At 30.8% G+C, this 15,697-nt stretch overlaps 1 protein-coding gene across 3 annotated transcripts in view; it reads left to right on the top strand.

The window, feature by feature from the left end:
* Positions 1 to 15,697, top strand: part of LOC132727724 (OTU domain-containing protein 4-like) — a 67,083-nt gene that overhangs the window by 9,526 nt on the left and 41,860 nt on the right. For all 3 annotated transcript variants that reach the window (XM_060713292.1, XM_060713290.1, XM_060713291.1), the window contains exons 4-8: positions 189 to 235; positions 1,276 to 1,348; positions 2,462 to 2,543; positions 5,120 to 5,234; positions 8,839 to 8,899. In XM_060713292.1, coding sequence (XP_060569275.1) covers positions 189 to 235; positions 1,276 to 1,348; positions 2,462 to 2,543; positions 5,120 to 5,234; positions 8,839 to 8,899 — 378 coding nt within the window. The remainder of the gene's footprint in view (positions 1 to 188; positions 236 to 1,275; positions 1,349 to 2,461; positions 2,544 to 5,119; positions 5,235 to 8,838; positions 8,900 to 15,697) is intronic.

The raw sequence follows: 15,697 nt of genomic DNA, 5'->3' as shown, positions 1-15,697 counted from the left end.
CATATTATAATGAAAGTGTGTTATAATATAAGAAATAACACACAGTACTTTAGACCTACTAGCATAATAGTGATCTCCTGATCAATCCGAAACATTTAATAATTACATGCTGATTGATCAGTCATTATAATGCTATGAGGCCCTTAGTGATTAGGACTATTTCTTAGATGGTGTTTTATTTTTTGTAGGACTGGACAGAGATAGAAGTTATACAGATCCTCTCTAGAATGTATAGGTTAGTATAAAGAATATATATGAGTCTATTTAACAGGGTCTGAGGTTATATAAAGAGCTTTTCTAAACTCAAACTCATATCTCAGCTATTTGATTGGTCAGAAATCTCCACAGGCTATTCAATGACCAATGAAAATCTTGTGATTTGAGACAACAGTTCAGACAAAATGTTTTATAATCCAGAGGCCTGACAGGTCAGTGTAAGTATAGAATAAAAAATTCTCTATTTGACTACTGGCTTAAATTATAAATGAATGAAAGTTGGATAATAAAAGTTAGATCAGTCTTGCAATATTTGTAAAGATCTGTTTTAATGAGGAAATTGGCCTTTTTCCACTATTTCAGGAAATTGCCACATGGGAAATTTGTGTTGTAAAATTTTTATATTTTGGAAAAAAGCTTTTAAATTTACCAATTAAGGAAAATGACTGCCAGCATTCAAAATGTTAAAACTTAAAATAAATCATAAACTGTTGAGAAATTAAAAGATAGCCAAAACTTCCTATCCACTATTACGCAACACCAAATGCACAAAGGTGATTCCTTTTTTTCAAATCGCTGATCTTGGGATTTGAAATGGAGAAAAAAAAACATATAAAATTTGGATTGGGAGTGGAGCTTATATTCGGACCCATGGGATGGGGGGGGGGGGTTGGAGGCCTGGTAAAGATAAATAATTAGTCAGTATTAAAATAAACATTAGCATATTTTAGATATATCTGTAGAATAATGTGATAGTATGAATATAAGATGGTATAACCTTTCCTATGATACAGATACTTGTAGTTTATGTTTTAATATTTAAGTGATTATGCTACAGTACAGTTAGTAAATGTAGTTCAAAGTTAATTACTAACCTTGTTCCCCGCAAAGTAAGCTGCAGGCCATTTACTGAAAAGTAGTGCATTTAAATATAAACTATGATATAAATAATTTTAGTGAAGGAAGTAAAGTGTTTAACTTCAAAATATGATTAATATATTTTGTGTTTTTTGTTGCTATGGAAGAATTAAATTTAGCTTTTTCCTTGTATATTTTCAGGAGGGATTTCTTGATATATGAAAGTGTTGGACATGCTCCTTTCAAAGCTTCTAACAATAATTACAATAAAAAGGTACAATATTTTTGATACTATTCATTACTGAAAGATTGTTGGGAATAGTCACTTCATATATAAACTCCAGAGTTGCTATTTAAATGTTCCTGAGAAAGTAAATACTTTTTATACCTTGCATGGGTTTCTTTTGCTTTTAAGTCATTTGGATCAAGGCTACTTGTGTTTAAAATAAATTTTCCTACTTTATCCCATCATTATTTGTCTCATATCTATCTTTTTTAATGTCGATTATATGAACATACACTTATATAGCTAAGGGTATTGATATATCTTCAATTGCCAACTAAACAAACCACAATGCACAGATCCGATTTCAGCAGTAGAATAAAACTATGATATAATATACTCAAGCATTTAGAATTGTTTTGTTTTCTGCATTTATTTTATTGCAGCTGGTACATTCAATATTTATCAACAAATTCGGAGTTTTTCCTTCTCTTATTACTTAAAGGCTAAGCAATATTCTTCTGGTTTTCTTTACCTTTAGGGATTTGAAAAAAAACAACATATCTCCTACATGCATGGTGGGATTCTAATGGAACTTCATAGAAATGTTCACCCTTATGAGAAGTAATGTCATGTGCATGAACCAGGTCTGTAGGTTAAAGGTTAAGGTCACACTTACAGGTTTTTGAAAAATGCTTGTTTAGAGCAAAACTTCTACATTCATTGGAATTTAAATGTCACTTTGCACAAATGGTCACCATTTTGAGGCAAAATATTTTGTGTATAATCTAGGTCCCTGTTACCAAAGTAAAGGTCACATAGAGAGGTCAAAGTTAAGATAAAATAGAAGATGTGCACAGGGACCATTTACTCACCATTTATTGAATGTATCACAAATGATAACTATCATGACTACAAGTGTGACACATAATATAATTTAGGTTAATATTTGCAAGGTCAAGGTCACTAGAGATGATAAAATATACAGATTTTGTCTGGATATTGCCTAGAGCATATCTTCTGTATGCATATCTATAATGCCCACATCTCTGTCGAAAAGTTTTGTGACAGGCATATTTTGCGACAATGTTGCCCTTGTCATTTTCAGAATCTTACTGTTTCAATAGGTTTTAAGATGTGCTTCTTTAATTTCTGTCTTTTCAGATTTTGTTGTGTAGAATAGGTGATAATCAGCTGGACTCTGTTTATCAAATTAGCTTTAAAGAAGATGCTGCAATATGTCAGTGTAAGTAGACAATTCATTTCTTATAGTAGAACTTCTCTTTTTTCCCCAAATTGTTTTTTTGCTGTAAAGGTCCCTTTGTCCAATTTAGTATCATCTTTGACAAAAGACCATTTGAAATCAAGACTATTATAGCAAGACCTTATTCATTCTATGACCTTAAATGTACAGTGACCTTGTGATAGGTATATATATAACCTAGATTGATGATGCAATATTCCTGGAGATAAAAGTCTTTAGTAACAGTGACAATTTAAGCCATTTTCAGGTCTTCGAAGAAAAAGTGGCATAAAGTTTTATGTTTATGTACAAAGCTATTACATTTAGGTGGATACACCATTATGAATTCTACCTGTCACACCCATTTTCAGGTCAAAAGGTTAAGGTCGCTTGGACACCAGTATTAATAGAATATAAAACTGGCCATTAAATCAATGTGAATTGAAGCATGCAACTTGATGAGTTCTACCAGCTACACCAATTTTCATATCAAAAGGTCAAATGCGGCGTTTCACTGGGACCTGTAGTACCAAAACAAAAAACAAAGTACATTGATTGGGGAACTTCAAACTCTAGTCCTACCACCCATACATATTTTCTTCAGGAGGGTCACATAGTATTTGGCAAATGGTTATAATCTATTATCTACTTTTTGTTATTCATGGATAGATGCATATATGTGAAGCACATTGACATGATGTGTGACAAACAACACTAAAGTTTAAAGATGAAAGGTCACACTTAGATTTAAAGGAATTTTTTCATAAAATGCATTGGTGTGTCAAGGCATCAATTCTGTTATACCTTGACGGATTGATGGATTGAATGATTATGCATAAATATGATGGACATGATGACAACATACATCTATTTAGAAAATTTGCAATTTATTATCAAGCACTGAGAAAGTGGAGTGTTCTTCTTGTTTGACAGCTCTTGTTTTACTTTAATGCCACATGATTTCTTTACTGCAGACAGTTGAATTTAATCAGACTATTTCTTTTCAAAGTATGTCTGACATAAATGTAAATAAAAGCTGTCCAGTATTTGTAACCTCAATAGATAAAGGATTGGACTGTGAATTGGGTGACCTAAGTTTGTTTCCTGATATGGTCATGCAAATTGTACCTCTGCTCTGGCATGTACTGAAGTAATCAGTTCCTTGCAAAAGTGAAAGCAACTAACACTGGTAAACTGCTTGACAGCCAGCCAATGAAGAATGTGGTGGCTGAACTGTGCTCTGGTAAATTCATTGTGGCTTACTGCTGTGATCAGGAGTGAAAACTACCAACACCACCACCACATAAATTTAAGGTTTGACTGTATTCATTGATATAAATGGCTGATGAGCAAGCCATTAAAGGAAAAAGAGTTCTTATTTCTATTTTATCAAATCTTTACAAATATGGTCAGCTTAAAAAACATGTATATTTTAATATATTTGATACTAAAATAGTTCCAATATTATGCTATGGATCTGAATTATGGGGGTCGATTGAACATAAAAGTATAGAAACCGTACATAATTATGCATGTAAAAGATACATGTGTGTTAAACAATCAACTGCAAATGCATCAGTTTTAGGAGATTGTGGCCGTTATCCATTGTACATAACTACTGCATCAAGAGTTTTAGTATATTGGTTAAAGATATTAAGTTTACCAAATGATCGATATGTCAAACAATGTTATAATATGTTACTTATATATGATAGGAATGGAATGAAAAATTGGGCTACTAACATTAAACAACTACTTTATACAAATGGTTTTGGATATGTTTGGAATAATCAGGGAGTTGATAATAAGAAATTGTTCCTAAAAATATTTACAGATAGAATGAGAGATCAATATAGGCAGAACTGGCAAGAAAAAATAAATCAAAGTAAAAAGTTAGATTCATATCGTTTGTATAAATCTGAATTTATCCATGAGACATATTTATCTGTTGTTTTAATTCGTAAATTTAGAAATGCACTTGCAAAATTACGTACTTCATCACATGATTTAAATATTGAAAGAGGTAGATATAGACAAGAAGAGAGATCTGAGCGTATATGTAATTTATGTAAAGTTTCAGTAGAAACAGAATATCATTTTGTAATGGTATGTACGGCTTATGAAAATTTAAGATCAAAATACTTACCAAGCAAATATTTTGTTAATCCTAATATTCATAAATTTAATATCTTAATGAGTTGTCAGGCTGAAAATATTATAGAAAATTTGGCAAAGTTTGTGTTCCATGCCTTTGAAGAAAGAAAAAGATTATTATGTGTTAGAACATGAATAAATATGATAAACACCACTAGATAGTAAAAAGATTTTGTTTAACATAATGATATAATGTACTATATTCCATTGTATGAAATTGTATTGCTATGTTTATGTTGTTTTGGGCTAGAGGCCTTGAATCAATAAACTATTTGTCATTGATATATCATTTGTTATCCACATGTTTGTCAGTTCATTTGTTATCCACATGTTTGTCAGTAACTACAGTAACATATTGTTGTAGTTGTGTTTTATGCATACAAAGTAAATATTTTTCTTGCTTTACAAATATTGTATGTTTACAGCTATTGTTTATGAGATGTTGTACCGTAATGTATTCAAGCTGGATACAGAATTGACGGAAGCTGTTGCACTTATACGAGACCAAAACAAGAGGAAACTGACCATGTATGGCAACAGGTATCCAGCCCCTTTTCTTCAGCCAGTTTTTGGTACCTGTATTTTATATTATATGTACACATTCCTCCTCAAGGACATGAATGCCCTCTTTTTGGTAGCGGGATTGCTTTTACAGGGTTGAGGCATCAAAAATGCAGTCACTGTTTTTCCCTGTGTGATTGTAAGAGGCAGCTAAATGGGTTTTAATTAATGGAGTCTTTGCATCTCTTAGCTCCAGCAGGTGAGGTAATTATGACCCCTGGTGTTGCTTCAAGTTTGTAACACCAGAGGTTAGCCAAAATCATCCTTACTGTTTCGGCGCAATATGACCTAAACTATGTGGGTGCGCTGTAAAACCAAACAAATCCTCAATGGTGTATATTACTCCTAAAAATAAAGATCCAAAGATGGAAACATGAAAGCAAAATGTCTCTTCTGGTTCAAGGTTATCTTTTATTATTAATTTATAATTCATATATTTTAATAATATTTTATGCTGAAGTTTCTAATTTCTTTAAATGTAGTTTTCTTTCTTTATGTTTAGATCTCTATAAATTTCTACAATTTGTATTTTCTCTCTCTTCAAGATGTGAATTACTTTTTAATTTCAAGCCTTTTCCATAGATTTGGATAATTATAGGAATGAGACTTTATCATTTTACTTCTTGACATCTTAGATAAATTGATTTTGCCATCATTTTATGATTTATTGGCTTGACTATTTTGAAGAGAAAGCCAAACTGTTCTGAGCACTGTGTCATTGTTGTGCCAATAAAGCCCATTACAGGAAAAGTCATACTTATAGTTTATACTTTGTTTTTCAAAATTGCTCATTAATAAAATAGAATGATTCCAAAATTATCAAAGGTATCAAAATGAAACCTGGAATGCTTGCTTATAATGCACATCAGTAAGACAAAAGGCATTCTTCTGAAAGCTTTATTTTTGCAGTAAGTGACACCAAAATTGGAATACTTGAATATCATGACAAGGTTTGCTTTCTATAGTTGTCAGATCCAGAAAAGAATTTTGTAATATGTCCCGTTTTAACTTTGTTATCAGGCATTTTTTTTGGCTTATTTTATAGCCGTTATTGGGTCATATTTCCAATTGAAAATAGTATATTATTTTCCCAATTCACAGGAAAAAATTCCCAATTGAAAGTTAAATAATAAAAATATTGAATAAAAATTCTAAAATCTTTGCAAATAAGGGCTTCTTCTCTGTAATAGTGCTTAAATGTTTGAAGATGCCATCCTAGACAGTATTTGTTTGCATCCCTTTAATCACTGCAAAATTTCAGTCATGTCATTTTTTCCCAATTTTTAACAAAATACCGCTGAAATTTCCAATTTCATGAGTATGGGTCGTGTTCCCAAAATCCTGGAAAAAATCCCTGGTTATTGACCAAATTTTGTTAAAATTTGATATTGACAGAAAAATTCACCTGTCAAAGTTATTGTATTTATTCCTGGGCATACTTGTTATGGGGTCAAGTCACACCTGTGGGACCAGGGATATAACTAAGTGGTTTTTATCTCTAGAATAATGCCTTTTGAGGGATATATCTAAGTGGGTAGTTTTTCTAGAATAATGATTGCCTTTTTTTCACACCGGGAAAATGGATATTTTTATTAATACCAATATCTTAAAAATTCACATCACAAAGCCATTCATCTTAATGATAAATTAATCTGCCTTTAAAAGAAAAGATTTTGGTGCTCCTGTTATTATCTAATTATTTGTTTTGTGATTTTATGATCAGTTTTTAGTCTTTAAAAGTTTCATATTATAACAAGAGATTCATCACCTTATCCTGTACAACAATCTCTCTGCATTGTTTAGAGATAATATATATTTATTTTATATATCTAAAGTCACTGTAGCAGATGGGATATGTTAATTCATAAAAACCAGACACTTTAATTATCTTGGTAAATTGTAGATATCTGAACATATAATAACCTTGGATATTCTGGTTTTGGTTCTCTTGTTTCAACTATCATATAATCTGGAGGAAAAATGAAAAACACAAAAATCATTGGGTATTGGGTGACTGGTTATTCCTCATCCGAGACGTGTATATACATAATATGGGACAGGGTTTTAGTCCTTATTCTAAGACCCGTTTGTAAAAGGCACAATTTGCCTCAGAAATTCATTTATATTTTTTAATTCTTTAGAAATGTCAGACATGTGTTTAATAATGTTTTAATAATGGATTTAAAGCTTTTTTGATGTTATATAACTGATGAAAGTAGCTCTGTACATGTAGAAATATGTTGTTTGTTTGTTTGTTTTGGGTTTTATGTCACACCGACACAGAATAGGTCATTTGGCGACGTTCAAGCTTTACTGGTGGAGAAAGACCTCGGGTGCCCTTCCGTGCATTATTACAGGCACGAACAGGCACCTGAGTCGAACCACTGACATTCAGTAAGCTAGCTGGATAGCTCCCTCCCATGAAAGAATCCAAAGTTCCTTTCAGGATTCGAACCCACAGCGGTGAGGGAGTAATATGTTGTAAAGGTAGTAAAATGTGAAAGTAGTATTGTGACTTCCTTACAAAATACTGATTCACTATAATTATACAAATTGATAACAAAGCAAAAGTAGCAAGGATAGTTCATGGATGTATCTTATATACATCCATGAACTATGTGCTGTTGCAGCAACTGTAACAAGATACCAAAAATTGAAGGTTTTTAGCTCGACTATTAGCAGATTATTTGAGCTAATGCAGTCACCCATTTGTAGGTTTTGGCGTCAGCGTCAATGTGGTTAAGTTTAAAGTAAGCAAGTATCTCCATAACTACTGAAGGGAATGGATTGAAACTTCACACACTTGTTCTCTGTGATTATCTTACATGATTGGCACAAGTCCCATAACTCTGATTTGCTTTAATTGCATAATTATGCCCCTTTTTCGACTTAGAAATTCTTGGTTAAGTTTTTGCGTGTAAGCAAGTATCTCCATAACTACTGAAGGGAATAGATTGAAACTTCACACACTTGTTCTCTGTGATTATCTAACATGATTGGCACAAGTCCCATAACTCTGATTTGCTTTTTTGCATAATTATGCCCTTTTTTCGACTTAGAAATCCTTGGTTAAGTTTTTGTGTGTAAGCTGGTATCTCCATAACTACTGAAGAGTTTGTATATTTTTTGGACAATTTTATGCATTCATAATAATAAAGCAGTGATTTACTCAATAAAACACCCTAATAACAAGCCTTTGTACCTTTTTGGACAATTTTATGTATTCATATAGGAATTATACTCGATGAAACACCCTTGTGGCAACTTTTTCGAATAGTCGAGCGTCACTGTACTCCGACAGTTCTTGTTGAGAAATAAAATTGATAGCATTTCTGAGGCATAATGGGCCTTTAAGTGAATACTGATAACTGTATGTAATTGGTATACCATACCCACCCTCTTCAATGTTCAACCAGTTTGTGTTCTAACAGGGATCAAGTTTTGAATATAATTTAAAATTGCAAAAATGGTTTTGTGTTACGTATATCATGTTTTAATTAAGTTCAGTTAAAGCATTATTGCGAGTCAGAAAAATATAAGGTCACTATAGGAAGTTATAGCGTAAAATGTTTTGTTATTTTAGGTTTGAAGAACTAGAAGACTCCTGTTTAAAGAAATTTCAAGACATGCATTGCTCTATTAGGGTAAGAGAAGTAAATTCCTAATACTTAAAAAAAATTAGTTTAGAAGAGTCTATATATTTTCAGGAGAAGAAAGTATATCAAAATCTATCATTGGACAATACTTCTATTGTTGTAATGATTTAGACATTTTCTATCTGGAATCTTTTGATAATTGAATTAGAACATAGCATTTATATGGGAACAATTTATCTAATTAAAGGATATTGTAACTCAATTTTTGGCCATGTTGCACAGGTGCAAAACCGGGTTATAGTATGGTGAATGTCGGGCGGTGGGCCAGCAGTTGGCAGGCATGCGGGAATAATTTATTTAACAGTTTTCTCAGCAACTTCCATTTCCTATTTGCAGACTTAGTTAAATTTTCTGCATTAATGGCCAATGGTAGGAAATTATCATAACAGTTTTCTCAGCAACTACTTATCACAGTCTTTTGATATTTGGTATTCAGCACCCATACCATGGGATTTGATTTCAGGTCTGTCGCTCATCCACTCCCTGTTTGCTGACATAGTTAAATTTTTCAACATTTATGGTCAATGTAAGGAAATTTTTGTAACTGTTTTCTCAGCAACTACTTAACACAGCCTTTGATATTTGGTATATAGCATTGACACGGTCCCATTCTGTGGGAATTGATTTCAGGTCTGTCTCTTATCCACTTCCTGTTCAAATAGAAATCATTTTAAAGAATTTAAAAAAAATGTCTTTGTTAATTTTATCAGTAAAAGATTTTCCGATGTATACAAACTTGTATTATCTTGAGGTCAAACATTTGGCATTTAGTCAAAGATTAATATGAAAGAATATTGTGTAAAAAACACTTTTAGAATGTGTTGAAGTTTAAAATAAACCACATTATCTTGATTAGTTATAAAGTAAGCATATTTTGTGGTCAGTATGATATTTTAGCTGTTGTTTAATTAGCATTGGTTACATTATTCATGTTGATGTCATACCCCTGTGTCAGCTGTATATGATAATTAAAATATGGGGTAACTGGCAGCAGCTGTGGTAGTTTGGTATAACTAAACTTGCATTAGGGTACCATAGTCACTCTTTAAGACTCCATTTAGATGAGGATATTACCATTAATGTGGCAACTGTTGGAGAAATTATCAATTTTGTTGTAACATTTGTAATTATGTTTATATACAGCCTCTCTTTGTTACATCACTTTATTATACTAAGACTAAAAGAAACTGTCATATTCCATACACTATAACATTTAGATAATCATGTAAAAAAAATGAACAAACTATAATTTTTAAGGAAAATATATGTTGAATAACAAAGTTACTGACAAAAAAAACATAGTGAATATTCTGAAAGAACCAAGTTTAAAGTCTTAATGCCTAATACAGTAGATGCAATAGCACACTTAACATTATAATTGATATAAGAGTATTCTAAATAGTGTATTAAAAGATATATCAGCATATTGAACATTGTAATAGATACAACTGTTACAGCGTTATGAACATTGTAACAAATATAACAGCATATTGAACATTGTAATAGATATAACAGCATATTCAATATTTTAATAGATATAACAGCATAATGAACATTATAATAGACATAACAGCATAATGAACAGTATAATAGATATAACAGCATAATGAATATTTTAATAGATATATTATAACAGCATATTGAACTTAGTTATAGATATAACAGCATAATGAACATTGTAATAGACATTACAGCATAATGAACAGTATAATAGATATAACGGCCGGATTATTGAAAATTATAACAGATATAACAGCATAATGAACATTTTGGTAGATAGAACAGCATTATGAACAATGTTATAGAAATAACAGCATATTGAACTTTGAAATACATATATAAGCATCATTGAGCATTGTAATATATGTAACAGCATAATGAACATTTTAATAGATATAACAGCATAATTATTGAACAGTGTAATAGGTATAACAGCATAATGAACATTGTAATAGATATAACAGCATAATGAACATTGTAATAGATATAACAGCATAATGAACATTGTAATAGATATAGCATAATGAACATTGTAATAGATATAACAGCATATTGAACATTGTAATAGATATAACAGCATATTGAACATTGTAATAGATATAACAGCATAATGAACATTGTAATAGATATAACAGCATAATGAACATTTTGGTAGATATATCAGCATTATGAACATTGATATATATATATAAGCATTATTGAACATTGTAATATATATAACAGCATATTGAACATTTTAATAGATATAACAGCATATTGAACATTGTGTAGATATAACAGCATAATGAACATTGTAATAGATAGAACAGCATAATGAACATTTTGGTAGATATATCAGCATTATGAACATTGATATATATATATAAGCATTATTGAACATAGTAATATATATAACAGCATATTGAACATTTTAATAGATAGAACAGCATAATGAACTATGTTATAGGTATAACAGCATATTGAAAATTATAATAGATATAACAGCATAATAAACATTGTGGTAGATATATCAGCATTATGAACATTGTAGTAGATATAACAGTATATTAAACAATGTAATAGATATTACAGTAAATTAAGCATTACAGCACAATAAACATTGTAAAAAGAAGATGGATTCTGCCTGTCTGCAAATGAGTAGATGGTCGATTAGTAGGTTACTATACGAACCAACACTCTTGTACTACATGTAAATTTGATACAATCTGAAAAAGAATAAATGAAATTTAAGTAGTTGATTGATTTAGCCTTCCAATAAGTGATTGATTTAGCCTTCCAATAAGTGATTGATGTAGCCTTCAAATAAGTGAATTCTCAATGATGATATTATTGGAAAAATCTAGTTTATAAAGAAAAAAGATTTGGGGGCTGGGTCAACTTCAGGATGTCTAGCTTAAAGTTTTTTTATGATGAAAAATCAAGAAAATGTCTTAACTATAGTCTGTCCCATCAAATTTGAACATTCCATTTTTTATTAAATAAAATAGTAAAATCATTTAAATTAATGTCTTGTTAACCCTGACGTCAATATCTCTAGGCATGTTTTTCATTTTTTTCATAAAGCCAGTTATATGGTCAAAATGTTAAAATTATATTTTTTCCCGTTGACTTACGTTGTAACCTAACGTGACGTCCATTTCAAAAGGGCGGCGCCCATATAGAGGTCATTTAGGGTTCGTCTCACAATTAGCGGGAATGTACTCAGTAATTATAAAAAATTGATTATTCTTATTTACTTACTGATCAATAGCTAAATGTTATCATTAAAATGAAAAATGAGAACAAAGTTGGTGTCAAGAAGGCAATTTTACTAGCAAACCATAATTTAAAATAATCAAAATCATTTGAAGTGAAAATATCAGTTACCGCTTTATAAATTCTAACACACAAAGATTTAATTAATTGTAACCATCATATACTGTCGTATTTTATATATTTTTTAAGAGAAAAAAGAACAATGAAGTGATTTGATTAGATAACTTTTCAATCAAGCGCGTATCTTGAATAACGCAAGCGGGAACACTAGCTAATACTATAAAAATGGTTCTTCGCTTATTAATGTTTAATTTACATAATTATGTAGTTGTCTGAATTTTGTCCGTATGTATCGCGTCTATTCAAAAATAATGAAATTGACCAGGTTCGATGGGATACAAAAATATGTTACCCTTCTTATTTCGCTTGCGATGTTCGTGCGCTAAAATTTTCGGTAGGTTTTAACTTTCACAAGAAATCGTCAACAAATGCAAATCAGACAAGTAATATATAGAAAGGAAAACTGATTCACTATACGTTCAGCATTGAAAATGTAAATTATAAGAATATAATATCATGCTTTCTAGTTTGAGCAATCAAACGTATACACTTTAAGCTCGTAAATACAGATTTAACTTTCCGTCTCACTATTCAACAAAATGTCCAGAAATACCGGCAGTAATAAGTTTGAATTGGAGTGTTCAATAAGAGACAATAAGTGTGTGTTTTTGTAGACTCAAAGTGTTCCATATAATTATTTTGTTAATATCACAGATTTATATTACATGTAATAATATGAAGGGGAGATCGAGTCAAAGAGAAACACCGAGTGACGTTCTCAATAATTTTAGCCCTCCTAAAATTTGAAAAAATTCAGTGAAAAAACAATAGATCTAGCATATTTTTTCGCAGGAGAAAAAATACCGCGTATTGTATATTTTGTAGGTTAAAGAGTAGGATTTACAGAAGTCTTGAATAACGAGATAATATGTAGGGAAATCATTTCTGAGAAATATATAAAATAGTTTAAAAAGATAAAATCAAAACGAATGTTATATGTTATTAATGGAAGAAGTATTGTACTGTTGTAGATTCATGTCATTAAGTGTGTTTAAAATTATTTAAATGTTATCAAAAGTTTTATTATTAAAACATTAATTGAATTTTTACAGTTAAGTTGCAAAATCTGGGTATGCAAAAAATATTTTAAATGCCATCAAGACAAATTTATCTCAATGCCTAAAATTATCTGTTTGAGGTTACATATATGCCTAACCGCCCTCTGTCAATGCCACAACTGGAATCACCCATAAAAGCGCGAGGCAATTTTGTTACGTCATATATTTCGTTGACGTAATAAATTTTTCGTCGGGAATCCATTTTCAAGAGTTATAAACATTGTGATGTTGACATCTTAAATTGATGGGCCATTCTTGAATTATGGATTTGGAACATGCTGAATTATGATGTGTTTCATTTACATATTTCATTTGCTAACCCAGATAACTGCACAAATTGAACAATATTTTAATAATGAGACGGATAAACAGTTTAAAAATCTGGATCATCAAAAGTGTAGGAGTCATGTCATTCAGGAGTTTTGAAGTAAAAAAAGTGGGATCTACGGAACTGGATAGAAACTGGCAATGAAGGAATCTTCAGAATGTGAATTTGTCGTGACATTTATAAAGGTCTATTTTGAAATTCATAGAGATTCTATTCAGCTTAAAAGTAAGTGCAATTTCTAGATCTCCTCCATGTGACTCGATGTTCTTGTTGCTTTTTTTTTCCATTTTTTAAAGTTTTCCATTATGCATTGCAACTAAACTGTTACATCTTGTAGATCCAGCTTTGTAAAATAATCATGAAACGACCCCCAAGAACCTCATGTATATTTTAGAAACATGACACGTGCTTTCTCCCGTTCATCTTCAAATGAAGAGTACTTCGGCAATGGCTACGGAAAATAAACAACAGAGATTTACCATAGAGAAATCAAAATTTGCTTTCACAAGAAAAGTAGACAATTTAGAGTAAAATCCTGAAAAATCTCGAAAGTGACTTTTTTTTAGTTTACAAAAATAGTTAAATTTTTATTCAACCTTGTTTTGTTAATTCACACCATGCAAAAGTTCATTTCCATTTTTAATGGGACAGACTAGTATTTTTCTTGTTTTAAATACCTGACATTTGAACCATTGAACTGTATGGGAATATAGAGCTTTTTTAGGGAAAGTTTGCCCGCAAGGTTATCACATCTGAATTTCTTAAGAAACTACAGCATTCTTTGCAACATTTGTCATGGAAACAAAAGATTAAAATCTTTTTTTGTGTCGAACAGAAGTTACGCTTTCAAGGTACATTAGATTTAAACATTAAAGATTCCATAAAGTGTAGGAAGAACAAAAGGCTGCAGAACAGTAACTGTATGTAAAACATTGATTACTATGGCAACAGCTTGTGCCTATCTCTTTTTTGAGTTGAAAGCTTTAGGTGACAGTTCATCATGTGATTTTGATCCATGTTAAAGAGGGAGTAATGGACTTAAGTGATAAATATATTGATTGTTTGAAGATGTGAAACATTCAAGTCTTTAAGGTAGCCATTCTGGTTCTTTAATTTTGAATTTATAATCGGGTAGGTCACCAGCAATTCGGTAACGAACTGAAATGTAAGAAAATAGCTAGCAGGAGTTTTATTCATGGTTCATGGAACAACATTTATCAAAGACTAAAGTATGAACTCAAATAAACATATATTTGTTTCTAGCATTTGTTTTCTATTCCTTACATAGGGGACAGTCTTTAACTTCTCTGTTTTTAAATTTTTTAATTTTGAATATGATTATAGTTTCAATCTATTGCCTGTAAGTTTTTTTTTTCTATGACTTGATAAATTTTGAAAATCCTACATTATCATAAATGTATACTATTAAAAACATAATTCAATTCCATGCTAAATGTAAGTTACAGACGAAACGTTCCATTTTTCAACAGAATTTCAGTGATTACATTAATTATGTTCTTAATCTATTACCCACGCACATTTCTGTGGTCTGTCCGTCATGAGCAAATTTTCATTCATGTATCGAGGATATGATTATTAATATTTTTTTACATAATCTTACTAAATGTAAGCTTGCATCTACTTATTTATAATTGTTGCATGTATAACAGCTGTACACTGTTAACCCAACTTGAAAAGACAAACAATCAGTAGCATTTAATGTTGCCATATTTACCTTAAAACAGATCAATGAGATTGGTATGTATTGGTGTATTTTCTTCCCTTGCTGTGTCCCATAAAGGCATCAATAGGCGATACACATGCATAATTTTGTATGATATGGGTGACTAGTAAAACATAGTAAAATGGATTAGGACATTTCATATTTTACGACTAAATTATTATAATAAACCATCTCCTCCTGTATCTAGATTGTGAGCAATAATTTGTTTAACATTTATACGGGTTTTGAAATTTAGACATTGTAGATTAAAGACAGATCATTTTGTTTAAGAACTGAAAATG

Source organism: Ruditapes philippinarum, unplaced genomic scaffold (assembly GCF_026571515.1).
Source record: "Ruditapes philippinarum isolate M1 unplaced genomic scaffold, ASM2657151v2 ctg1727_1_1_1_1, whole genome shotgun sequence".
NCBI lineage: Eukaryota > Metazoa > Mollusca > Bivalvia > Venerida > Veneridae > Ruditapes > Ruditapes philippinarum.
The sequence above is the reverse complement of the archived record's forward strand: the minus strand, read 5'-3'. Positions and strand labels throughout refer to the sequence as shown.